This window comes from Manis javanica, chromosome 11, assembly GCF_040802235.1.
Source record: "Manis javanica isolate MJ-LG chromosome 11, MJ_LKY, whole genome shotgun sequence".
NCBI classification, from domain to species: Eukaryota; Metazoa; Chordata; class Mammalia; order Pholidota; family Manidae; genus Manis; species Manis javanica.
In genome coordinates this window covers 69,394,008-69,416,430 of record NC_133166.1, presented here as the reverse complement: position 1 = coordinate 69,416,430, position 22,423 = coordinate 69,394,008, and the positions used below count along the sequence as shown (strand labels likewise).

General features: G+C 56.6%; 2 protein-coding genes across 14 annotated transcripts; one reads left to right on the top strand and one right to left on the bottom strand.

The window, feature by feature from the left end:
* The first annotated feature begins 68 nt into the window (after positions 1 to 68).
* SLC39A5 (solute carrier family 39 member 5) lies at positions 69 to 5,696 on the top strand. Of its 12 annotated transcripts, none has more exons than XM_017645353.3 (12): positions 73 to 176; positions 864 to 905; positions 1,189 to 1,539; positions 2,032 to 2,215; positions 3,016 to 3,178; positions 3,352 to 3,521; positions 3,757 to 3,894; positions 4,270 to 4,366; positions 4,443 to 4,613; positions 4,811 to 4,891; positions 5,012 to 5,202; positions 5,437 to 5,696. In XM_017645353.3, the coding sequence occupies exons 3-12, from the start codon at positions 1,256 to 1,258 to the stop codon at positions 5,578 to 5,580; spliced, it is 1,623 nt and encodes a 540-aa protein (XP_017500842.1). In that variant the 5' UTR covers positions 73 to 176; positions 864 to 905; positions 1,189 to 1,255; the 3' UTR covers positions 5,581 to 5,696. The 12 variants fall into 12 exon arrangements, with proteins under 12 accessions (XP_073072698.1, XP_017500842.1, XP_036864845.1 ...); XM_017645354.3 differs by having other exon boundaries at positions 76 to 176; positions 864 to 932; positions 5,012 to 5,112; XM_017645355.3 differs by having other exon boundaries at positions 76 to 176; positions 864 to 932; positions 5,012 to 5,209.
* On the bottom strand, positions 5,657 to 22,192 carry ANKRD52 (ankyrin repeat domain 52). Of its 2 annotated transcripts, XM_017645349.3 has the most exons (28): positions 22,063 to 22,192; positions 21,660 to 21,743; positions 21,143 to 21,221; positions 20,855 to 20,925; positions 19,646 to 19,846; positions 19,062 to 19,149; positions 18,802 to 18,944; positions 18,287 to 18,499; positions 17,960 to 18,038; positions 17,563 to 17,677; positions 17,307 to 17,389; positions 17,090 to 17,207; positions 16,816 to 16,884; positions 16,505 to 16,645; positions 16,348 to 16,425; positions 15,113 to 15,224; positions 14,839 to 14,910; positions 14,384 to 14,585; positions 14,041 to 14,128; positions 13,844 to 13,961; positions 13,068 to 13,287; positions 12,784 to 12,871; positions 12,593 to 12,676; positions 12,339 to 12,484; positions 12,093 to 12,175; positions 11,809 to 11,891; positions 11,542 to 11,633; positions 5,657 to 11,109 (listed from the first exon to the last, which is right to left on the bottom strand). In XM_017645349.3, the coding sequence occupies exons 1-28, from the start codon at positions 22,087 to 22,089 to the stop codon at positions 10,859 to 10,861; spliced, it is 3,228 nt and encodes a 1,075-aa protein (XP_017500838.1). In that variant the 5' UTR covers positions 22,090 to 22,192; the 3' UTR covers positions 5,657 to 10,858. The 2 variants fall into 2 exon arrangements, with proteins under 2 accessions (XP_017500838.1, XP_036864843.1); XM_037008948.2 differs by lacking the exon at positions 14,839 to 14,910.
* Positions 22,193 to 22,423: the final 231 nt, after the last annotated feature.

Genomic DNA, 22,423 nt, shown 5'->3' with positions numbered 1-22,423 from the left:
GTTATGCGGCCTGGGCCAAGCAGGCCTGCCCCTTTAAGATAGTGTCCCTCCCCTGCCCCCTCCCTCCAGGTGACCCTTGCCCACTTGCACGCCTGCCCGCCTACCCCCCCAATAGCTGGAACCAAGAAAGCTGTGTTCCCCTTTCTCCGGGCGTCCTTCCTGTCTCCTGCTGTCAGGTAATGCCAACCTTGGCCCCCTGGACTGACCACCCCAATCAGACTGTTCTGCTGATCTTAGGCCAGGTCAGACATCTCAGGGGAGTCCAGGTGCTGCTTTCCTCTTCCCACCAGAGCTTCCCTCTTCTTGGTCATCCATTCCCAGAGCTCTGGCTCTTGCTCTTCCAGGATGATGAATTGCTAAAAAGTTTATTTCCTGTTCATCTGGTGTTGTCACTTAACTGCCTTTTTACCCTCCTCTCCAGCACAGGGACTCCTGGGGCCCCCTTTCCCAGGGCATGTAGGGATAGGGGTTGGAGATGAATGAAGCTCAGTGCCAGATGTTAAGTAGTAGGGAGTGGAAGTAATTGCAGGGAAAGGCTAAAATATTGCCAACTGGGTCAGGGAGGTAAATTATTTAGAATAGTCCAGGCCCAGGTTCTCCTTAGCCATGTGGATTTTCCAGGGGCAGAGGGTGACCCCTCCCTCCTCAGGGGCCCAACCAACACTGACCTTTGACTCACACCCCAGAGACCAGTGAACCATTAACTTCTCTCTGATGTGAGCCTTCTCATGCTGCCCCACCCAACCCACCCCGAGGCAGATAGGCTAGGAGAGGGGTGCTTAGCCATCCCAGCTTTTTGTCTGACGTGGCTCCATTCCACTGGGACACCTGATGCTTGAGCCTTGTTCCTCTCCCTGACTCAGGGACCTCTTAGCTACCACAGCAAGGCCTGACGGGGACCTGAGGTGACTGCTTTCACGCTGCCAGTGGGGGTGAGGCCCTGGGGGTTGAGGGGATGGTGGGAGCAAGGTTGAGGGGTAGGGCTGGGGGACGGATGGGGCCATGAGCTCTGGGTCAGGGAAGGTGGTCTAGGAACTGGCACACACAGACTGCTCCAGGAGGAGGCAATGGGGAGGATGGAAGGGGGCTGAGTGGGGGCTGCTGCTGGAGTCAAGGTGGGGGTGGGTTCTACTGTCCCTGAGCTGGACAGCAGAACAGGAGCCCCAAACCTTCCTCCTGTTCTTCCAGGACCCAGTCCTCAGGATGTTCCAGGGGGAATAGGAGCCGGAATCAGAGCCTCTAACCCATTCCAGTAATGGGGTCCCCAATGAGTCATCTTCTGGCTGGCCTGTGTGTGTGGGTGGCCTTGGGCTGGGTAGGGGGCTCAGCCCCCAACCTGGGTCCTGCTGAGCAAGAACAGAACCATTACCTGGCCCAGCTGTTTGGCCTGTATGGGGAGAATGGGACGCTGACTGCAGGGGGCTTAGCACGGCTTCTCCACAGCCTGGGGCTAGGCCAGGTTCAGGGGCTTCGCCTGGGACACCATGGCCCTCCAGTTGGTCGGGCTCAACACCCAGCTGGAGACAATTCCACACACAGGTACTAACCCCTCCCTACTCCAAAACACCACATCCCCAGCTCTCAGTGCTTGGAGATTCTGATTGACTACTCTGGCATCCTAAAATTAGATTCCTGGGATTACAAATTTTCCAGAACTGACTACCTGTATCCTTTCAATGCACCTTCTGCCTCTATTGCCTTCTAAGTTTCTCCTCTACCAAATCCCCGGGCCCCTCAGTTCCTTGCTTTTGGTCCAACACTTAGTGTCTCCAGGCTGACTTGGCTCCCGATTTGCAGCATGTTTGGCTTGTCCTCTCCTTTTTCTCTCCGCCCCACACCCCTGATTCCTAGACCCTCCTATACACTGGTATTTCTCAGATCCTCCCAGGACTGACATTTCATGGTTTCCGGGTCCAAGGAGCTCCAGCCAGTGGCTGGTCCTCCCTTTCCCCCTAAGCTCCTTGATAGCCTCTCAAGGGCACTTTCTACATGACCATGAGTGAGTATGACTTGCTATCCTATCCATTCCAGGTCCCAGGACCCGGAGCTGAGTGTGGCCATCTGGGCAGGGCTGCCTCTAGGTCCCTCAGGGTGGGGCAACCTGGAGGAGCCAAACACTCTCCCGCCACCCAATGGACCAGGCCCCTCGGGCCTGGACCTCTTTCACAGGCTTCTGCTGCTGGACCATTCGCTGGCTGACCATCTGAATGAGGATGTGAGTCTGGCGATCTCTAGAGAGGAGGAAGGAACCATGGGATTTAGATGGCACGAATGTTTTACGAGTCAGTAATTTAATAGTTACTTTAAAAAAGAAACCCAGGTGTGATCTTAGGGTGTGTTATTCCAATAGTGAAATAAATATGTTCCCTCTGGGCTCAAAGCAGATAAGCCCACACTCGGATCTCCAAGACCTAGTTAAGGGCCACATTTGGCAAAGCAGGGAATCCAGACAAGCAGCCCAGGGTAGGATCTGGAGCTGGTATTTGGAGAGACCTGCAGGGAGTGGATGGCTGTCTTCATCCAGAAAGACTGTCAGCTTGTTCCACATACACCAGAGGGCAGCCAAAGTTAACTCTAAAGCAGGCCCAGTGAGAGTGAGCACCCCCTTGCAGGAAGCATTCAAGCCAAGGCTGGATGAACCTATGACAGAGCTGTTGAGAGGAAGATTGAATGGCATTTCAGGTTCTTTTCCCTTCTAAGATTCTGGAATAGAGGGATCTAGTCCGATCAACTCCATTATCAAATCAGTGAACTCATCAGGAGCTTGGGAGGGAGGAAGATGATGGCAGTGTTCACTTCACTAACACCCAATTCACATTGAATTGAGTATTCACTAGTAGTTAAGACATACTGATTATATGTACCAGTCCCCAGTGCCTGATGCACATGCCAGTGTGAGCAAAAGGGAACCCTGGGAGAGACCCAGAAGCCCATGCCACAGAAAGGCAGGCATTAAAGATTTGAACCATAGCCCTCGGCCATTCCCCAGCACATGACCTCCAACTCGACTCCTAGTGTCTGAACGGCTCCCAGCTGCTGGTCAATTTCGGCCTGAGCCCTGCGGCTCCCCTGACCCCCCGTCAGTTCGCATTGCTGTGTCCAGCCCTGCTCTATCAGATCGACAGCCGCGTCTGCGTCCAGGCCCCAGCCCCGAACCCCCCAGGGGATCTACTCTCTGGTCAGTGGGTAAAAGTAGATGGCGGGGCACCCTGAAACTTGGCAGGAGGTGGGCCCCAAGCCAATGAAGGAGGTTCAGGGGGGCCTGCCTCCCTTTGCAGCGTGGCTCTGCCCCACTTGGCGTCTGAGGCCCTCCCTCTATCCCTGGCCTAACTTCGTCCTGGTTTCCCCCAGCTCTGGTCCATAGTGCCCTGGCAGTCCTGCTACTCAGCCTCCCTGCTCCTCTCTCCCTGCTGCTGCTGCGGCTCCTGGGGCCTCACCTGCTGCAACCGCTGCTGGGCTTCCTCGGGGCCCTGGCCGTGGGCACTCTCTGTGGGGATGCACTGCTACACCTGTTGCCACATGTGCGTGAGCCCCTTCCTCAGCCCCCTGCTCCCAGTGGTGGACAGCCTGCACATATCCCAGGTGTTCCCATAGGACGCCCTCTCCTCCTCTCTGTCAGCTCCCACACCCCTCCCCCCACCTCGGCTTAGCTGCCCTCCAGCAGAGCGCGAGTGAAGACTTGCCACCTCCCACATAGGAGGGGCCTGGTGTGGGGTGCAGGGCCTTCTGGGGCCGCCCTAACCTCCTCTCTGCCAGGCACAAGGAGGGCAGCACGCTGGACCAAGCGGGGGACCAGAGGGCTCAGGGCCAGGACTGTCCGTGCTCGGAGGCCTCTCCCTGCTCTTCGCGCTGGAGAACATGCTAGGGCTTTGGCAGCGCCGCGGGCTCTGGCCAGTGAGTGACACCCTTTCCTCCTCCTCCTGCTGAGACCAGGGTCCTAGGCAAGAACTGGCCACGAGGGCCAGAAGGTGAGGGACTGAGTGTGCTCCTGGCTCCCTGGAGATTGCCTGACGAACTCAGGACATGACCACTCCCTGTTAGGGGCTCCTGTCATGGACCCAGGACTTCTGGCCAGATGGCCTCCTCTCCCAAGTTTAAGTCAACAAGAAACAGGGAAGTGCCAGCCTGGGATTAGAGTAGAGAGGCCAAAAAATGCACCGGAGCCCAGAGGTGGAACCAGGTGTTCATTTTCCCAGCTGGTAGCCTGGCCTCTTCTTAGCCCCCGGCTCTGCTGCCTCCTCCACCAGGAGGGAAACCCTCCTATTTCAGAGATGCTGCAGGCGAAAAAGAAAGGATCTCGCAACAGCAAACCTGGACCCAGAGGATGGCAGTGGAATGGCCCTTCAGCCCCTACAGGCAGCTTCAGGTGATAAAGGAGAAAAGGAAGGGCAGGCTCCCAGCTCCCACTTGAAACCACCAACACATCCTTGTCCTTCCTGCAGAGCCAGGGGCTCAGGGATCCAGAGAACAGGACAGCCAGCCCCCACCAGCCCCAGCCCCTCCTAGGCACCAGGGCCACAGTCATGGACACCAGGGTGGTAGTGGCAGCAATTTAACATGGATGGTCCTCTTGGGAGATGGTCTGCACAACTTCATGGATGGGCTGGCCATAGGTGAGGGGCGAGGACTGAGGGAGGCAGGTCAGAGGGTAGGACACCTAGTCATTGGCTGGGGCTAGGACAGGGCACAGGGAGGAGGGCTGGGAGTTTGAGAGGGTAGCAGAGAGAAGGCAGTCCCTGGGAGGGGGTGCCTGGAAGAGCTTTCTTCCCAGACAGCCTCCAATCCTGCCACCTGGGTGGCTTCCTTGCAGGTGCTGCCTTCTCAGATGGCTTCTCCAGCGGCCTCAGCACCACCCTAGCAGTCTTCTGCCATGAGCTCCCCCACGAACTGGGTAGGAACGGAGTAAGTGGGGTGAGGTGGGCTTGGGAGAGACCTCCCAGGGGTGGAACTTGGAGGCTGGTGGGTGAGGGGCATGGGGCAGCCCTGGCATACTCCCTCCTCTCACCCACAGGTGACTTTGCAATGCTGCTCCGGGCAGAGCTGCCTTTTCGGCAGCTGCTGCTGCTGAGCCTGGTGTCTGGAGCCCTGGGACTTGGGGGTGCAGCCCTGGGGGTGGGGCTCAGTTTGGGCCCTGTCCCCCTTACTCCCTGGGTGTTTGGGGTCACTGCTGGGGTCTTCCTCTATGTGGCCCTTGTGGACATGGTGAGAGGTGTGCGTAGTGTGGAGAAACCAAAGGAAGCTGGGAGGCGGGTGTGGAGGGAGGGAAGTTCCCACCCCCCCATCCCACTGGCCACCTGAAAGGGTGCTGACAACGGGCCAAGTACCAGGAACAAGGGCTGGGAAGTCCAGTGGGGGCTGCTGATATATTCTGACACTTTCCTCTCACGTTGCCGGCAGGGACAAAGCCAGGGTCCCAACCACCTTCTTTTCTTTCAGCTACCGGCCCTGCTTCGTCCTCCTGAGCCCCTCCCCACACTTGAGGCACTACTGCAGGGCCTGGGGCTGCTGCTGGGGGGCAGCCTCATGCTCACCATAGCCCTGCTGGAGGAGCAGCTACGGCCTCTGGTCTCTGAAGGCTGATGGGGGCCAGTGGAAAGGCATCCAGTTGCTCTTCCTTCCCTCCAGCCACAGGAATGCAAGCGGGACACAGGGCCAGTAGGAGCAATAGGATTTTAATAAACAGAACCCATCCCAAAGCCGTGACTATGACAGTTGTACTTGCACCAAAACAGCATAGAAAACCAGGATGTGGCAGGAGAAGGGCTCAGAGTGGATCAGGGGGGGACATGAGCAAGGGCCTGGAGGGCACAGGGTGGTCAGTCTGCAGGGAGAGCATTGTGCTTTAGCCCAGAGAGGAGGAGAAGGGGAGGCAAACACACCAAGGTCCCCTTTTTCCTGCTGCCCCCAGCACCCTGGGGGTACAGGCATCTGGGCAGATCTGCCTTTTACTGATGCCCACCAGCATTCATCACTCTGACCCCAATACTAGCACCACAGGTGGTTCTGGGCAGGGAGAAGGGCAGGAATGGGACAATTGCTTAGAGAAAGATTCAACTGGAATCCAGTGAATTGTGCTCAGTTCTCTTTACTTCTACGACCGAGTACATGGGTCACAGGGTGGAGGATGCACAGGACAGGGAACGTGCCCCAGTGCCCCAAGCACACCCTGCACACAGGGTGGTGGTGTCTGCAGCATCACAGGTCATGCAGGGCATGGGGAGGCGGGGTTAACACACACAAAGACGTCCACAGCGGGTACCAGACCAAGAACACCCCTGAACATACACAGCTGTACACAGAGAACCCCGAGGTCCCCAGCCCAACCCTCTCCCTTGTCTTGCCATCCCCCAGGCAGGAGGAACTGTATTGCTTTGAGAGAGCCACCCTGGGGGCTGCTCCGCCAGGCACCCACACCCCTCCCCTCCCCCCACCCTGGTTTTGGCACTTCTGCAAGACATACTGCAGCAGCGAGAGTAGGCACCTCCCTCCCAGGCTTCTGCAGCTGGGAGTTGGGGATGGGGGTAGGACTTCATCCTCCATCTTGCCCCTAGCCCTTCCCAAACCCCTACCAAACCCACTCCAGCCAGAAGCCACCCCACTCCCCAAATGCACACGTACAAAGCTGAGCTATCCAGGAATACAGGGGAACAAGGAGATTGTCTGGGCTGGGAGCGGAGGCAGTGGTGTGGGGGAAGGACTGGAAGCAGAGCCCCCACCCTGGTGTGGGGATAAGACCGGCACAACAGCTACTTTAGTGCAATTGGAGGGGGTGCTCAGTGTGAGGGGAGATGGGGGAGTCTCCCCCTGACTCCCCTGGGGGCAAAGCCAGGCTCCCCAGGGAAAGGGCCCAGCAGGAGTGAGTGGGGCGGGTGGACCCTCTGGTCACCCACCACCCTGTGCCCTCCCAAACGCAGTGAGTGTCCCCCTCACAGCTAAGTGGGCAGCAGCCTCAGAGTCAGTACCTTCAAGTAATTCACATAGCAGACCCCCTACCTCCAGGATTTGGTCGCTTTTTTAGGGGTTGGGTCGGGAGAAGGGAGTCCCCAAGTCAGACCCTTCCCTCTCTACCTCCCTCTTCCCAGACCACTGGGCTTGGTCCTCAAAGATTCCTCACCTCTGCCCTTGCCCCACACAGGTCAAGGCCAAGAAGGGCTGAAGCAGCATAATTCGATGGAGGGGAAGGCGCTGCTTTGCTCCTTATCCCTCCTTCTTCAAAAGTAGGGCTCAAGCTAGGTGGGTAGGGGCCCCATACTGGCTTGCCCCAGGAAGAGGGTTTCTGGGCTAGGGTCTGTAAGGCTATTTTCCTTTGTGGTGGGAAGGGGAGGTGGAGGATGAACACTGGGTGTGAGAAGAGGGTGAGAAATGGCAGCGAGGGGAGGAGGAAGGGGCCTCCCTGTTGGAGTCATTCAGGGGAAAACCAGTCCTGTGCACGAGAGACAGGGTGCGCCTGCTCCCAGCTTGGCCTCTCAGGGACCCTTCCGAGAGCCCATAGGTTTTGGGGATACAGCTGTAGAACTGTTCACTCTAGCCCCATACCCCTGCCTCCTCCCCCTCTAGGTCCAGGGAGTAAGAAGGTGCTCAGGTGGGCAGACAATGGTGGAAACAGTATTGAGTTTTCCTTTGGTTACATATTGAAGGCAAAGGTGAGCTGGACTTACAGTCAAAACAGATAGGGATGAGGGACGAAGAGGGGCCATGCTGGGGTCGGAGAGGGAGGTGGGCCCTCCTCAGCCCCTCCTCCCCAGGAACACACGTCTAAGGTGGGCAGCAGTCCCTCAGTCTCACCTCTCCCACCCCCACAGCACCAAACACCAGAAGCCCCCCCCAGGAGAGGCTGCCCACCCCACTGGGGCTGTACATTCAGAGGCTTTCAGCAGTCCTCGGGCACGAGGGCCATGGGATGGGAGAGGTGGCCCTTCGGCCTCTGCTGGACAGTGGCAGTGACCCGGGTCTGTCGGTCCATGCTGGGACCTGCAGTTTGTACCATCTGCTCTTCTGAAGTATAGTGCACAACTCTACCAAAGCCACCGCTCAGTCAGAAACATCTCTCCAAAAATCAGAAACTAAAAGCTGGCTCTTTTCATCTTGCCCTGTGTTTGACAATGTCTATTTCCCTGTCTCCTTTGTAGCCCTAGCTCTGTCCCATTTGCTGGGAACTGGGGCTGCTCCCAAGGTCCTCACTTAAAACAGGACCTTTCTCAAAAGTGCTTATTACTTGAGGCAAGTGCTTTAGAGCTGAGGTGGGAAGGGAGAGGGGCAGTGGGAGGGCACCGGGAAGGTGTCCCCCAACCCCTGCCTGCCCCCTGAGACTTGGGGGCATTTTGCCTGCTTCACTTCTCCACACCCGTTTACCAAAGAGGTTTTAAAAAAATCTTAACATTAAAATAAATATTCAGTGGCCATGAGAATGGTCAAAATGCTTCAAAACACGCTAGGGGCCAGGGAGCCAGGGTGGGGTGTGGGATTTCCTTTGGCATAAGGAGAGGAGGCTGCTCGTCCTCTGGGCCTCCTCACAGCCAAATGAGGAGGGACTGAGAACACCCCATGGCCTGCCCCAGCACAGTGTGCTGAGGGCACCAGGATGGGCAGCCACCGGAAATCTCATCCAGCAAAACAATGGGGCTCCTGACAAACTCTGATTCTTCCTGCCATTGCCAAACACTGAGAAAGGAGGACACGACTGATACCCTGACACTTCTCTGGGGCACCCACCTTCCTGCCCCTTGCCCCCCCACCTAATACCCAGCACCAAATGAGAGGGAACAGGTGGAATGGGAAGATTTTAGGTGAGAGAGTTGAAGTTAGGGGGCAAGCTTTGCAGACCAACAGGGTTTGGGGTGGGGGCTGCAGCCCTTAAGAGAGGTCACATTGATTGTCGTACAGGGGAGGATGGTGTGAAGGAAAGTGGGCAAGAGGGGTGTTGCAAGGCCCTTTGGCTTTGAAAACAAAACTAAAAACTAAAAGCTGCACAATCCTTCTTACCAATAATGGTCAACTGGAAGCTCTGAAATGGTTTCGGAGCTGAGGGTTGGGGGAAGTAGGACACAGAGATAGCAGGATAAGGAGGGATATGACAGAAGGATAAGGACTTGGACAAACACCCCAGGCTTCAGGGAACCACCATGAGGTATGGCTAAGGGAATCTGGTGGGGAGGGAGAGGCCCCCGAGGTGTCCCCTCTTCTCAGCCCACCCTGGGCAAGGGCAGCAAGACTTGCAGGGGACACACTGAAACATGGGTAAGATCACAAAAAGAAAGCAGCAGGTGAAGGAGACCAAGGGAACTCCTAGGGGAACCCCTGTACGGTGTAAACGAAGCCTGTCCAGTTCTCAGGGAACAATACTGATGGCGACCAAACTGGGCAAGGATGTGCTGTGGGGACGGAGGGGGCATGACCTCTATTCAAGTTCTGTATCTTGGCCCCTGGCTGAGGTATTGAGTGTGAGGAAGGGAACTCTGGGCCACAGGAGTGAGTCCAACTGTCCAGGAGGCTTAACTAGATGGATGGACATGGTGTTTGAAGGGACCAGGGCCAAATTCAATGCTACATTTAGAGAGAAAACTGCCCCCTCCTCATTCTGACCCAGTTTGGCTTTTGGGGTGCAATTCTGAAGAATCTTCTCAATGCTCACCCCAGCCCAGTCCCGTCTCTGCCTGCTACTGGGAAGGCAGGGACCAAGCCTCAGTCTGTTCTTTGCTCCCCACATCTGAGCTTCAGCCTCACCAGGGAAGGGAAGCCTGGGTCCCAAGTAGCCATAGTCCCTAGTCTGCCCTACCCCTCCCACCATCTTTGGCTTCAGATCAGGATGACTGGGGAAGGTGGGTACTCTTGGACATAACTGAAGGTGGTGGCAGATGGAGCACAGAGGAACTATGGGACTGGGGGGCATAGGAGAACAGGGTTGCTCCCTCCACACACATGCAACACATGCCTGAACCAGGATATACAAGGGATGTGGTTTTGAAATGGGCAAGAAATTAATTAGTTTTTTCCCCTAAAGGATAAAATGCTTACTTAAAAATTCATGACAAGCCTCAAAGTTAAGGGAGAGGAGAGACAAGGAGGGAATGGCCACAGACTCTGCCCTCCCAAAAGAAGTTTAAGGAAAGAAGCAAGCTTAAAGTGCGTGTCTGGGGGGCAGGCCAGGATGGGGAGGGCAGCAGGGAGGGGCAGGCTGTGGGGGCTGACCAGCCCTTGATCTGCATATGAGGAGCCAGGAGTGCAGGGGTGGGGCCCAGGTACAGTAGTTACTGCTTCAAGTGTTTTGCATTTGAACCTTAGGGGTGATGAGTACAGAAGTGGGGTAAAAGCTCCAGGCCCCAGTGCTAAATATCTCCCCCACTCATCTGCTAGCTGCCCCTGAAGGGGAGGGGGACACCCCCAGAGTGCTCACACAGTACCAGAAATTAAGGCTTCTCACTGCTGGGGGATGGAGGGGCCAGCTGAGCAGGGGAGCAGGGAGGCAGTGATGGGTATGGAAAAAGAGGGGATCTGCCTGGCAGTAGGGGAAGGGGACACAGAGAGGAGTCAGAGGGAGGAGTGGGGGTAGTTGGCAGCAGAAAGGGAGAACTGAGGGATGGGGTAAAAGAGGGGGAGCCAGACATTTAGCAATCATTTTGGGACACTTGGCAGAAGGGGTTGCCCTGGAGGTACCAAGGGCCTGGGGTGCTCCCTGTCAGTCCCAGACCCCTGCCAGGCCAGGATGGTGTGGCAGAGGGGTGAGCGGCTGCTCCCCAGTGCTTCCCCCCCACCCCCACCCAGTCGTGTTCTCCTTTAAAGTGCCCTAAATGTATAGACTTTTTCTAAATAAATAGAATAAGGTATCAAGCCACCAGCAGGGGAGGGACACTGGCAGGGGCTACTCAGAGTAGCAGCCATCTAACCCAATGGCGCCATGCCGCTCCTGGCTGTAGGGACAGGAGGCCCCGTGGGGCAGGGCACCGCAGCCACCCACCGTCTTGGCTGCCGCAATGCCACAGTTCTTAAGCAGGCTGAAACTGAAAGGGCTGACGGCATCCTTGGGTGGGAAAGGCTTCATGGTGGAAAGGATCAAGGCCAGGCAGTCCGCCACATCTTTGTTAGGGGCGCAGGCCAGTGCCGGGGTGTGACCTGCAGGGCAAAGGGGTAGCTGAGGCACAGGGTCCTCTACCCTGGGGTCCCCATCCATCCTCCCCTGGGCTCTGAGCTCTTATCTGTGGAGGGGAGCAAAGGCAGGCAAGCACCCAGCATGATGAGAATTCAAGGGCTTCAGGGACTCAGGAGGCTGACAGGCAGACTGTCAAAGTGGGGGCAAAGGGAAGAGCACAGGGGACAGAAGGCTGGCAGGTTCAGGTGTGTGGGAGGTCTCCCTGAGGACCCTGCTGGCTCCACCTAGTTCTGTCAGACTCCCCTCAGAGTGCAGCATATTGGTATTGGGTCCCTATTCTGATGAGTTCCCTTGGGAAGAAAACCCAGTTTATACCAAGGTCAAGAAGTTACCTCCTGAAGAATGTCCCTGACCCCAAACTTGGGAGAGGCAGTGGTGTTCTGGACCCTACCTACCTTCTTCGTCCACTGCCAGCACTGTGGCCCCACGACTCAGCAGGGCCTGTACCACGGAAGCTAGTCCATTCCGGGCAGCAATGTGGAGTGGCCTGAGAAAAGGAAAAAAGGAGCAAGAAGCCAGTGGGACCCAGGCTGCCCTTCCACCCCTAGCCAGGGCAATGAGGTGCTGAACTCACCCTGTGAGCTCCAGAGTACCCTGGAATGGCAGCTCTTTCTTCACCCACCAGCCTCCCTTAACAAGAAGCCCCTGCCCCAGGCACTCACATCTGCAGAGCACTGTTGGTCGCATTGATAAGGCCGAGGTCTTGGGTTTCTGCCAGGATCATGAGGGCACATTTCTCATGACCCTGAGGGAGAGGGACAGAGATGGAGACTTGTCAACTGGAAGCCTGATAGGCCGCGGAGCAGACTGGGGCAGGTGGCAGTGAGATGGAGCTACCCTACCAGTCAGAGGACTTGGCGCCAGTCCTCTCCGGTCAAGCCGGGCCCACCCCTGCGCCAGGCCCTGCCCGGTCCGCAGCCCTGGCCAACAGCACTCCAGGAAGTACCTTGGTACAAGCCAAGTGGAGGGCAGTGTTCTTGTTCTCATCCAACACAGTAAGGTCTGCCTTCCCTTGGTACAGCAGAAATTCTGCAAGAGAAAGGGGTCAGAAGGGATGACGCTTTCCCCAGGGTAGCAGCCATCCCACTCTCCAGCCACCTATCCTCAAATACTCTACATCCACATCCAAAAACACACCTCCTGCTTCCTGAGCCCACTGTGCCAACACCCACGGGAGCGGGCCCCTACACACCCACAGCAGCGGTCTGCCCGTTCTCGGCTGCGGTCATGAGCGCAGTGCGGCCAGCATGGTCAGTGATGTCCACCTCGGCTTGGTGCTGCAGCAGCATCCGGAGCCCAGAGATGTTGTCCGCAAAGGCAGCGGCATGAAGGGGGGTCCTGGAGGGTGGGGGTCAAACCGGAGAGAAACAGGGAAGGCTCACTCACCTGAGCAGAAAGAGGAAGCCAGAGGTAGCTCAGGCCTGTCCCCAGCCTTCCACCACTCACCGTCCTTTGGCATCTCGGCTGTTCACAATCTTGGCACCCAGAGCTCCCAGCAGCATCTCTGTGGTGCTGTCCTGGTTATTAATTCTGAGGGAAGAGGAAGGGTAGATCACAAGGGCAAGGGAAATAGACTTCCTGTCTTAAGCCCCGGTCACAGACCCTTGAGAGGGGCTGACACATAGGGAGGGACTTACACTGCACAGTGCAAAGGAGTAAAAGGGTTTCCTTCCAGGTATGAAAATGGGCTGTGTTCAAGTAACAACTCCAGACAGTCTTCATGTCCTGGTTATGAGGAAGAAAGAGTGGTAATGGAGGGGACAGACAAGGCTCCCTACATCTGTCCTGTCCCATCTCTTGATGCCCCACTCCCCAATCAGTGCTAACCCTCCCTCAACCCACTCATCCCTGGTCTGTTTTTGTGTGCCCCCACCCAGCCCCACAAAACATCCCTGTGCCCACAAAGGCCCCAGACCCATACCAGTGTAGGAGGCCCAGTGCATGGGTGAGTATCCGCTGTAATCCACACCAGCATCCAGGGGGTCTGTGGACAGGGCAGCCTGTAGCAGGGTCCGCAGCACTGCGGAGTGCCCACAGGCTGAGGCCAAGTGAATGGGCGTTCGGCCCTTGAAGTCTCGGCACAGCACAAATGCATCATGGTCCAGCAGGGCAGCCAGGCAGTCTTCACAACCAGTCACTGCCTGTGGGCGACAAAGGAGTGTGAGGGCATGCGGAGCCACTCCCTGTCCGATGGCCAGTCGTTGGTGCTGGCCCAGGAGAAAGGCCACTTCCAGAGCTCCAATCCTTGTCTTTACAACAGTGATTCTAAGTCGTAAGGGTCAGCACTTCCTTCCTTCACTCCCTATGCCCCAGACAATCAGGATGGCAAGAGCTAGTCCAGGCACTCTGGAGTGGGACACAGAAGGCAAGGTAAGGAGACTAAGGGATCAAAGAATCCCTTGGGATGAGAAGGCAGCTTTAGGACAGGCAATTGTGTAGTGGCATCATTATCAGTGGGGCAGGACCAGGGAGAGTCCTGGGGCAACCTGGGTGCTGAGCATGTGGTTTCAAGTGATTACAAAGCAAGATCAGCTGCAGATGTCAGGGTCTCATCCTGGAGCAAACATAGTAAGGCCCAGCACAACCCTGGACACAAACTCCAGGCCCACTTGCCAGACAACCTGATGTCCTGAGGCTCCTGGGGCCTGTGCTCCCACATCCAGGCTCACTGTGAGCAACCCCTCCCAGCTCACTCACCCCGCGGTGGAGGGCGGTGCGGCCCCAGAGGTCAGCAGCATCAGCTGTGGACCCTTTCTCCAGCAGCAGATGTACACAGTCCACATGACCGTTCATGATGGCCAGCATCAGTGGGGTCCTACCAAGGGGGCAGGAAAACAGCTTGAGGGCCTAGCCAGGATGGGGAAACCTGCACCCTGGCCCTGGCCCACACTCACTGTCCATAGGCATCCATGACATCTGTGATGTCAGCTCGTTCCCCACTGTCAATCAGCAAGTGCAGGGAATCAGTGCGGCCAGAGGCAGCTAGGAAAAAAGGGGGCCTGTGTCAGGGGGGAAGGAGGAGGCCAGGTCAAGTGTAAAGAACTTGAGGGTGAAGGTTATGGGGCAACCTGGGGCAGGGAGAAGTCTTGGGGGATAGGAAGCTATGAATCAGGACTTGAAGTCGGCATCCTCCTCAGTCTACTCTGTGCCCAACCCGAGCCCCACTCAGAAAAACCTGGGGACAGCCTCCAAGGCCTGGCGTGGCAAGGGAAGGGAGCAGCAGAAAGGCACACTGACCAGCAGCGTGCAGGGGTGTCCACTTGTGCTTGCGTTCCTTGATGAGGGCAGAGGCACCATGGGCCGTAAGCACCTCCACACACTCAGTAGAGCCCCGCTCAGTGGCCAGGAAGAGTGCAGTCCGGCCCTTGTGGTCCCTCACATCCAGGTTCACCAGTGTCTCGGCCAGGGTCTTCAGGGCTTCACAGTGGCCGTTGTAGGCCTGAGGGTGTAGGCAACCGATGGGTATGCTGCCCACCCCGGGGGAACTCCTGGCAGCAATCCTCCCAAGCTCCAGGGCCCTTCAGTCTCTTGACCTGTATCACGCTCCCTCCCGCCCCCCACCCATGGCCTGCTCTGCTGGTCACTTGCCCACAGGAAGGCAGAGGCAAGGAGAGTCACACATGCTTGCCCACGTGTGTGGGCCTGGGGCACACAGGAACAAGGAAGCCAAGAGGGAAAGGCCTGGGACTCACAGCTAAGTGCAAAGGGCTGACTGGAATGGTGCTCTCCACATCCTCCAGGCAGTTAAAGGACATTTCTAAGAGCTGCAATGGACAGGATGGTAGGTGCTGACATTCTGCAACTTCTGAGACACCACTCCCTGCCCCTAGCCCCCAGTCATCCCTACACCTCTTGATCTAGAGACCACAGTGATTCAGCACCCTCTGGTTTCAGAGTCCCAAAACACGATGGTGGACTCTGTGTGCCCGGCCTCTGCTCCCTACCCAGGCCAATTCCCACACGTACCAGTTCAAGGTTCTGTCTGTTGCCATAGGCGGCTGCATAGTGTACAGCTGTGTAGCCCTGCCTGTCCCGCAGGGAGGGGTCTGCCCCATTATCCAGTAAGAACTCCAGACAGCTGTGGGGTAGGAGTAGACTATGAGGCAAGGTGGGCCCAGCCCAGAGGGCCTGTTGGAGGAGAGGGCAAGCGAGCCCTGCCTCCAGGCCTAGCTGCCAACACCTAACCTCTGCTCCAGGCAGGCTACCTTCTGCCCATTACACCCTAGCTCTGGCCCACCACCTCCTCCAGGTCTGCCGTCCTGAACCAGGCTGACTTCAATGCCCTCCTTTGTCCTTCGAATGCTCTCCCAGAGAACTTATGGACAGCACAGTCACCAACCTGCTCCTCTTCCTGCACCTCCTGGCCTCCGATGCCTCCTCCTCCCAGCTAAACATAACAAGTCCTGCTCAGCTCAAACTCAGTCTCAGCATCCTCTCCTGTGCTCCCTGGAAACCCTTCTCCCAGCTTAGGAGCAGTGCTAGTCCTGATAGTACCAGATTTGGCACTTACTATGCATCAGACACTGTTCTAAGCACTTTGTGTCTTAAATCATTTAATCTTCATAATGACCCCATGAGGCAGATACTATTCTTACCCTACTATGGTTGAGGAAATTGAGACACAGAGAGGTTAAGTTACTTGCCAAAGGTCACACAGCTGAGTCTCTTGTTTTGTATCCTTTCTTAAGAAAAATAAACCTTTTATTTTACAACAGTCTTATTTAGAGTTACAGGAAAACTGTAAAGACAGTACAGAGCTCCCATACACTCAGCACCCAGTTTTCCCTGTTACTACCATCTTACATCAGAATGGGTACCTGCCCTTTCACTTATCTTTTCCAACAGATTACTAGCTTTCAAAGGGCAGAAATTTGGGGAATTCCTCTTTTAATCTTAGTACCTAGCACAGTGCTGGACACCTAATAAGTAGCTACTCAATTATTCTGTGGAAAAATTAGACTTTTTGTTTGGCTTTTCTGATCCTCTCAAGACTACCATGTGCGATGGCAGGAAGGACTATGTCTCAGATGCATGTTATCACCCAGTGCTCAGGCCAGGACTAAATTCACGGTGCTCCCAACACACTGCTGGCTGGCTGGCTGGCAGTGCATAGGTGGTGGAGGGGCTTAGCAGGGAGGGAACACCCAGACCCAGCCTACCCACTGGGAAAGGGCCCTGCAGGCGTCTTCCCAGCGACTCACAAGAACGCCTCCTTCCTGCGCGACTCCTTCAGGGGCTCCTCGTCAGTGTCCTGGCTGGAAGGTGAGTGGGGCTCCGCTCTGAGTTACAGAGAGTGCAGGAGTTGGGGCAGGCTCCGGGAGGTGGGTGGGGCTGAGGAGGCTCAAGTGGGAGTCTCACCTCCGGTAGGTGTCGGAGGCCGCGGCATAGTGCAGGGGAGAGCAGCCTTTACAGTCGGCCTCATTGGCGCCTGCGCCGGCGGTCACCAGTGTCACCGCACACTGGTAGCTGCCATTGGCGGCTGCATAGTGCAGTGGGGTCCTGGGGACATAAGGAGCGGTTGGCGGGGGGCAGGTAACATAGCCAGCAACAGATCCAAGGGCAGGCCTATGAGGTGTGGGTGAAAGCTGCCTTCTGACTTGTCCCCAGCTCCCCCCGAATCTGTCTCTCTCATCAGACATTCCTGAAATCAGCCCTGAACATTAACACACCTTCCAAACTTGTCTCTCCTCCTCAAGTCAGCTCCACTGCTCAACAGCAAATTAAGACATTCAACATTCCTAAAAGGAAGGAGGGTGAGAATTAAGGGAGCCAGAGCCCCAAGGAGAAGCCACAGGCATAGGGAGGGGCTAAGGAAGTGTGGAGCTAGACAGACCTTCTAATGCACCTGCCTTTACTGGGAGAGGGGCGACACCCAGCAGGAGAGGAGGAGGCAGGCCCTTGCCCAGTTCTCTTCTTAAGCCAGGGAGAGAGAGGAGAACTTACCCTCCAGAAGCAGCAGCATGAAGACAGGTACGGCCTAGGCTGTCAGGAGTGTTGATGTCAAAGCCAGCTGAGAGCACATGCTCATTGCTGAGTGAGGACACAATGCTGTACAGCTGACCTGCAGGGCAAGACGGCCACAGATTGCACTGAGGGCCCTGAGCCAGGGCAGGCTCTGCTCCCCTCTGCCCTGGCCCACCCGCACCCAGGCAGCACATACCTGAGGAAAGAAGCTTACGACAACAGTCAGAGAATCCAAAGAGAACAGCTAAGTGCAGAGGGAACATGTCGTGGATGCCGCGCCTGGGGAGAAGTCAAGGGTCTCAGTCCTTGGGTTAAGGAGGGGCCTCTTGCCTGAGGCCCACCGCCAGCCTAGGACATGGCAAGATTCTCCAAGCTTCCCTTCACTAAGTCTGATGTGAGCAGTTTGTGCAGGTCTGAGACAGCCCAGATGTGGAGCAGGGGCCCTGACTCACCGGGCGGTATCTGCGCCATTGGTCATGAGGGTGCTGATGAGCAGCTCATGTCCATAGCGAGCAGCCACGTGCAGCGGCGTGTTCCCAAATTTGTCAGCGCAGTCGATCTCACTGCCTGAGAGGGGGTGCATACACACAGACTCAGGCAGGCCTCAGTTTCAGACCACACACATTAGTTACCATTTGGGTGCTCATTATGTGTTAAGCACTCTACATCTTGCCTTAGGGGACAGGAGGGCAGAGCAGAGCCATTTCCATGGTGCCCTGCTCAGAGCTCCAGGTGCCCAACTTGACTAGAAAATGGCGTAGGAGGCGGCATAAGGAAGGAAAGGGGTTTCTAGGGATGAGTTCTCTGAGGGAAGAGGAGGAAAGAGTACCGAGTCTCCCAAGTCCATACCATTCTGGATGAGGATCTGGGAGCGGGTGAAACGGCCATGGATGGCAGCCATGTGCAGAGGACTTTTCCCTTCTTTGCTCTGTGGAAACATGGAAATTTTTTTTTCTTTCAGTGCAAAGCACAGAGAATGCCCTGTTCCCCCTTCCAAAGGATACATCTCTGAGGATAGAGTGGTCATATGGACGTCATCTCAGCCCACATTCTCCTGGGTACCTGGCAAGGTTTGATCAACCCTGGAGGCAGGTGGATAATTCCCGAGAATTATGCAGAGGGAAAGGCATGGTCAGAACCCTCTCCCCACTGGTTGCAACCCCATCCCTCAGGCACCTGGTAGTTGACATCAGCCCCGTTATTAACCAACAGCTCCAAGCAGAGGGCGCCATTGGTGGAGACCGCAGCCACGTGTAGTGGCGTGAAGCCCTTGTCATTAGGCTGGTTAACATTGGCTCCTGCATTCACGAGCTCAACAGCCACAGCATCCTGGCCCAGGTAGCAGGCGATGTGCAAAGCTGTGTTTCCGAAAGCATTGGGCTCATCAATCTGGAAATCCAGGGGTGAGGGTAAGGGAATACAGGAAGTATCAGTTTCAACAAAGTGGAAGCTGACAGAGATAGCCTCGAGAATCCCATGATTTCAGTGACTGCCTCAAGACCTCTCAGGGTCTTGACTCAAAAAACCGAGGGCACTATTACTAAAGATAAGTATTACTCTGACCCTCTCACCACATCCTCCCAACCTCCCCAAACCACACCAACAATCCCAGCACCTTCACGTCTCTGTAACAGGCTCTGGCCTCTGACTCCCTGCCCATAGTCCCCAGGCCCTGTGCTCAGTGCCCTGACCTCAGCCCCCGTCCGGAGCAGGTACTTCACCGCTTCAACCTGGCCGCCGGCAGCAGCTGTATGGAGCAGTCCATAGCCCTTGCGGTCCTTGCAGCCAAGTTCTGCTCCTCGTGCCACCAGCAGTTTCAGGACCTCCAAATGCCCTGGGAAAAGAGGTGTGCTCAAGACCCTGAGTACCTCTCTCCAGAGGCTGCAACACCCTCCCTGCCCTCAGAATCTTAAATGTCAAATTCTTACTCTTCCTGTGAACCCTTTCTCACCTAGAAAAGCTGCCCAATGCACAGGCTGCCGCTCTTTTTTGTCACAGACATGCAAGCTGGCTCCCTTGTTCAGGAGCAGGTTCACCGTCTGTATCAGGATAGGAAAGACACCTGTTCAGAGTTAACTTCATGCTTTCAATGTACCTAAGAGCAGAGGCCTCAGCTCCTGAAAAGGCTGAGGCAGTCTACTGTCTTTGTTCTTGAGCAGAACACTCTGGTGAACTAGAGGAAGCAGGCACTAAGAAGGAGGTCCCAGATAGATTTGGAAGTTTGAGGGAAACTCAAGGGAGTCTCTTCAGGTGATTTGGTTGGTGGTTCTTAAAATTCTTTTTAAAAATCTTTGACAATGTGTTGAAAGACATGGACTCTTGCTTCAGAAAATGGCATATATATACAAACATTTTACATGCAATTTCAGAGTCCAGGTCAAGAATTTCAATCTAACGCGACCATTCATTCAGTGCTTAGGCCCAAGTGTTTATGTAACCATCTAGGCTGCTCTCTGTAGGCCTGATGGCCCAGAAGCTGGGGAAGGTGAGTAGGAAGGGTGGGAAAGGGAAGGCGTGGACTGGAGTGGCCCTCACCTCTAGATGCCCACTGTGCACTGCGTGGTGCAAGGCACAGCGCCCACTCCTGTCAGCAACATTGAGGCTGCTCAATAGGGGCGCCAGAGCCTCAGCACACTTGGTGGCCCGGTTGGCAGCAGCCACATGCAGCGGTGTCTGCCACAGCTTGTCCCGGGCATTCACATCTGCTGAATGTGCCAGCAGCAGTCCCAGCACCTTCTGTTGAGGAGCAAGGGATAACAGAAGAGATGGAGGTGAGCAGGAGGTAAAACCACAGGAAATGGAGGAGGTCATCATGGCACACACAGACCCATCCCTCCACGCCCTAGCAAGAGTCTCTTCTCATCTTTCCAACACACCTAGCTTCTCAATACTCACTTCCCATCTTCTGGATCTTCTTAGAGCTTAAAATATTCTCTACCTTGCTGAGGAAAACGTGGATCCCTTCCTTTTCCTCAAGCTACCTGGTATCACTCCCCACCCAGACCCTGGAAATCTTCACCAATACATACAGCTACTACGAAACAAATCCACACATGTAAACAATTCCAATCCCTTACTCCTTCTATGAAAAATAAATGCTCCTGAGACCTTAATGCCCCAAATACCCTCCTTCGGCCCTTTCGTAGGCACCAAAATCATTCCCATCACCTCAGTAAGCAAACAGACAACTGGTTTCTCTCTTGGCTAAAGGATGAGCCTATTCACCACCCATCCCAGTCCCATTGGCCTCAGTTCCTCCCCCCCGGTGGCTGGAGCCAGGGAAGTGACTGCCAAAACCAAGAGAAAGGTCTTTTCCCACTCTCAGGGGTGATGACCCCCACCCACTGTGAGACATGTTCTACCCCTGTGCTGTCTACTTTTGTCCTGGTAGCAAATCACTCCCCCATCCCTCCATCATAAGAAAAGAAATCTCAGTGCCCAGAGGGGGGATCACCTCCAAGGTGGCTCCCCAGGGAGGGATGAGTCACTCAGGCCTCACAGCAGGGTCGCCTGCAGTCTGCCAGCCCAGGTGAAGCTCTCCCCTGACGTGACATCAACTGGCGACACTCAGCCCCCCTTACTAGCCTGTTTTAGGGTTAGGAGGGAGGGGCCAAGATCTGGTGTCTTCCCACCATGGGGCAGACCGGCTTATAGGGCAGAGCACTGAGGCTCTCCAACCTCTGACCTCCAACTTCAAGCAACTCATCCTCTCTGGAACGGTGAAAGGAGGTGGGAGGCCCATACCTCATTTCGGGAGGCAGCAGCACGATGAAGAGGGGTCAGCCACAGTGTGTCCTTAGCGTTGACGTTAGCACCTGTGGGATATAATTTCCTCTCTTGGTGGGAAGCGGAGAGCAGGAGGGAAGAGAAGCCAGTAATCGGGCATGGGAATCTGGATAGAAATGGAGCCTCGCCTGGAGCCTCGCACCAGAGAATCCGTGGTATGAAATCCTTGGGTATATATAAAAAAAAAAAGGCTCCTCCTTCAGGTCCCCTCCCTGGGCGCCACACCTTCCAGCTCCCCACTTTCACCTGACATCAGTAGCAACTGGAGGATGGGGACATCGCCTACGTAGGCAGCAGCATGCAGTGGGGTTCGCCTCTCTTGGTCCTGGGAAGGCAGAAAAGGGGAGCCGCTAGGGGGGTGAACTACCCAGGACCATAAACCAAGTATTAGAGCTCCACACCTTTCCCCCAACCTCTTCCCATAGGTTCTGCAGCCTCCTAAATCCAACCCTAGGTCAAAGCAAGAGCCTAGGGTGGGTGGAGTCAGGGGGTCAGGGCCTCCGCTGTGAAGCAGTCTCCTTCTTCCTGGAGGGGCGGGGGCGCTGCAGACACCGATGGCTCGGAAGACACCGTTTCTGGTTACCCTCAGCCCCACTGGTCTGTGCTGAGCTTGACCTGCTCTCCATCCTCAAATGTAGAGCAGGCGCCCATCCAGGATAGGAAGGGTCGCTGAGCAGACACGGAGCCACCCCACTGGTGGGGAGGGGTCCAGAACACCAGGGCCCAGATGACTGGCTCGCCATCCTTCCTGACCCCAACTCACCAGCACATTGATGTTCTCCTTCTGCGAAAGGAGGGAACGCACTTCCTCCACATCTCGGCTAAAGATGGCCTGGACCAGGGGCGGCTGCAGGCAGAATCGGCGTTCAGGAAGCGGGCCCGGGCAGAACCGGGTGGGGGGAGGGCGGGGACACCGGGTCTGAGGAGGGAGCGTCGCTGAGAGGAGCTCCGCTCTGGGGTCCTGGCTGCGGGGGCTCCCGCGGTGTCCCCGCCGGGCGCCAGGCCCCCAAGGGCACCGGTTCGGTTGAGGGGAGCACGGCGTGGGGCGGGGTGGAAGCTGCGGGAGCCCCGCGCTCGGGCCCAGCCTAGGCCGCACATCCCCGGGCTCGCGTGGCGGCGGCGACCGGCCCTGGAAGGAGGAAGCGGGCAAGGGCACGAGGGCTGACCTGGTCCGTGATGCTGAGTATCCCCATGGCCCGGCCCGGGCTCCGTCCGCATTGAGCTCCCGGCGGCGGCGGCGGCGGCGGCGGCGGCGGCGGCTCCACGGGAACACGGGGCGGCCCAAGCGGCGACTGCAGCGGCTGCGGGCAGAGCGCGGCCCCGCCTACCAGGGGGCTAGCGAGCGGGAGACCGCAGCGCTCCCTGGCGGCCGTCCGGGACCCGGCTGCGGGGCTCCGGGTAGCGCTCCCCGGCCGCCACGCCCGGCTGCCGCGCTGTTCTCTCCGCGCCTGGCTGGTGGTCGCAGGGCCCTCTCAAGACCCCAGCGTCGGCGCGGGCCTTGGCCCTGCGGCGTTCCCGATCGGAGGA

What these genes read in the sequence shown, in the direction of transcription:
- SLC39A5 (XM_017645353.3), top strand. Translation starts at nt 1,256, where the DNA reads ATGGGGTCCCCAATGAGTCATCTTCTGGCTGGCCTGTGTGTGTGGGTG. An exon ending in GGAGACAATTCCACACACAG is followed by an intron (nt 1,540 to 2,031) that starts GTACTAACCCCT and finishes TATCCATTCCAG; the next exon opens with GTCCCAGGACCCGGAGCTGA. An exon ending in TGCTACACCTGTTGCCACAT is followed by an intron (nt 3,522 to 3,756) that starts GTGCGTGAGCCC and finishes CCTCTCTGCCAG; the next exon opens with GCACAAGGAGGGCAGCACGC.
- ANKRD52 (XM_017645349.3), bottom strand. Translation starts at nt 22,089, where the DNA reads ATGGGGATACTCAGCATCACGGACCAG. An exon ending in TGCTCCGGACGGGGGCTGAG is followed by an intron (nt 18,500 to 18,801) that starts GTCAGGGCACTG and finishes CTGGATTTCCAG; the next exon opens with ATTGATGAGCCCAATGCTTT. An exon ending in GCCTCCGACACCTACCGGAG is followed by an intron (nt 16,426 to 16,504) that starts GTGAGACTCCCA and finishes TCTGTAACTCAG; the next exon opens with AGCGGAGCCCCACTCACCTT.